Source organism: Lottia gigantea, assembly GCF_000327385.1.
Source record: "Lottia gigantea unplaced genomic scaffold LOTGIsca_11003, whole genome shotgun sequence".
Taxonomy (NCBI): Eukaryota; Metazoa; Mollusca; class Gastropoda; family Lottiidae; genus Lottia; species Lottia gigantea.
This window is the reverse complement of record NW_008707004.1, coordinates 1-1315: the sequence shown is the minus strand read 5'-3', so window position 1 is coordinate 1315 and position 1315 is coordinate 1. Positions and strand designations below refer to the sequence as shown.

The 1315-nt window shown below is 26.8% G+C and overlaps 1 protein-coding gene across 1 annotated transcript; it reads left to right on the top strand.

The window, feature by feature from the left end:
- Positions 1-134: 134 nt before the first annotated feature.
- Positions 135-1163, top strand: LOTGIDRAFT_148659 (hypothetical protein; the record flags this gene model as incomplete). Its single annotated transcript, XM_009047362.1, has 2 exons — positions 135-356; positions 981-1163. Coding segments are annotated over 2 exons (405 nt in total), but the record flags the coding sequence as incomplete, so codon positions are not given.
- Between the last annotated feature and the right edge of the window lie 152 nt (positions 1164-1315).

Below are 1315 nucleotides of genomic sequence, written 5' to 3'. Positions count from 1 at the left end.
GAGCTTAAATTACTGGCAGAAAAGGTCAGTTATGATCAGTACAAAGTAACATGTAGCATTGATATAGTGTGAAAATAATTTTATACTTTTGACAGAATTTTAAATTTCTTATACTTTATCCAAGTGGTTTATTTTGTAGGTTGATGGAAAATGTAAGAGTAAAACGTGCTGGTTACGCCTTTAGACAATCTTATAGCATATTCTTATATAGATATAAAATGTTAGCTAAAGAAACATGGCCGAGTTGGAAAGGTGAAGCTAAGGAAGGTGTGAAATTAGTTCTGGAAAGTCAGAATATTCCCAGTGAAGAATATGCCTTTGGAAAAACCAAAATCTTTATAAGAAATCCAAAGACGGTAAGTTTAAACTAACAAAATTCAAGATTATACTGGTTGATTATAGATTATACAGCACATGATCACACCTAGGTAGATTTAATCTGTCCTGAAGATGACAACATGCTAAACATCATAAGATTTCAATTGATAAATTTGGAGCAAAGGGTTGTTGAATACTTATGAACATCTCTCTTCAAAGTGTAAACTAAGTAATAAATTTCTTCTGCATGGTTGATAAATCAGTTTTAGGAATCTAACCAATGGATACTGAGTACCTTTCTCAGATGCCATAGCATCAAAAAGATAAATTTGAACCAGATGAATCTGTTTATAGAATTTATTTATAAAGATTTGTTATGATTATATTTATAAAGATTATATTTATAAAGATTTGTTGTGATTATATTTATAAAGATTATATTTATAAAGATTTGTTATGATTATATATTGAAAGATTATATTCATAAAGATTTGTTATGATTATATTTATAAAGATTATATTTATAAAGATTTGTTATGATTATATCTTGAAAGATTATATTCATAAAGATTTGTTATGATTATGTCTTGAAAGATTATATTCATAAAGATTATATTCATAAAGATTTGTTATTATTATATCTATAAATAATATATTTATAGTTATTTGAAATAGAAGAGAGAAGAAGAGATAAAATGGAAGATTTGGCTGTTATGATACAGAAAGTATGGAAGGGATGGAAACAGCTAATGATATATAAAAAGATGAAACAGAGTCAGATTGTGATATCGGCTAGATATAGAGGTTATTGGGTAAGTTATCATGTCTATGGATGGAATGGTTGATGGTGTATAGGTTTTGATGTTAAGGTTCTTGTTATACATCATGTTCATACAATAGGCATTTTTTTTCTTTAGTTGTCAGTACATGTTTAACTGGAATTTTCTTTAAATTTGTACTATATATAAGCAAGATGTGTTCTATAAATCATTCAACT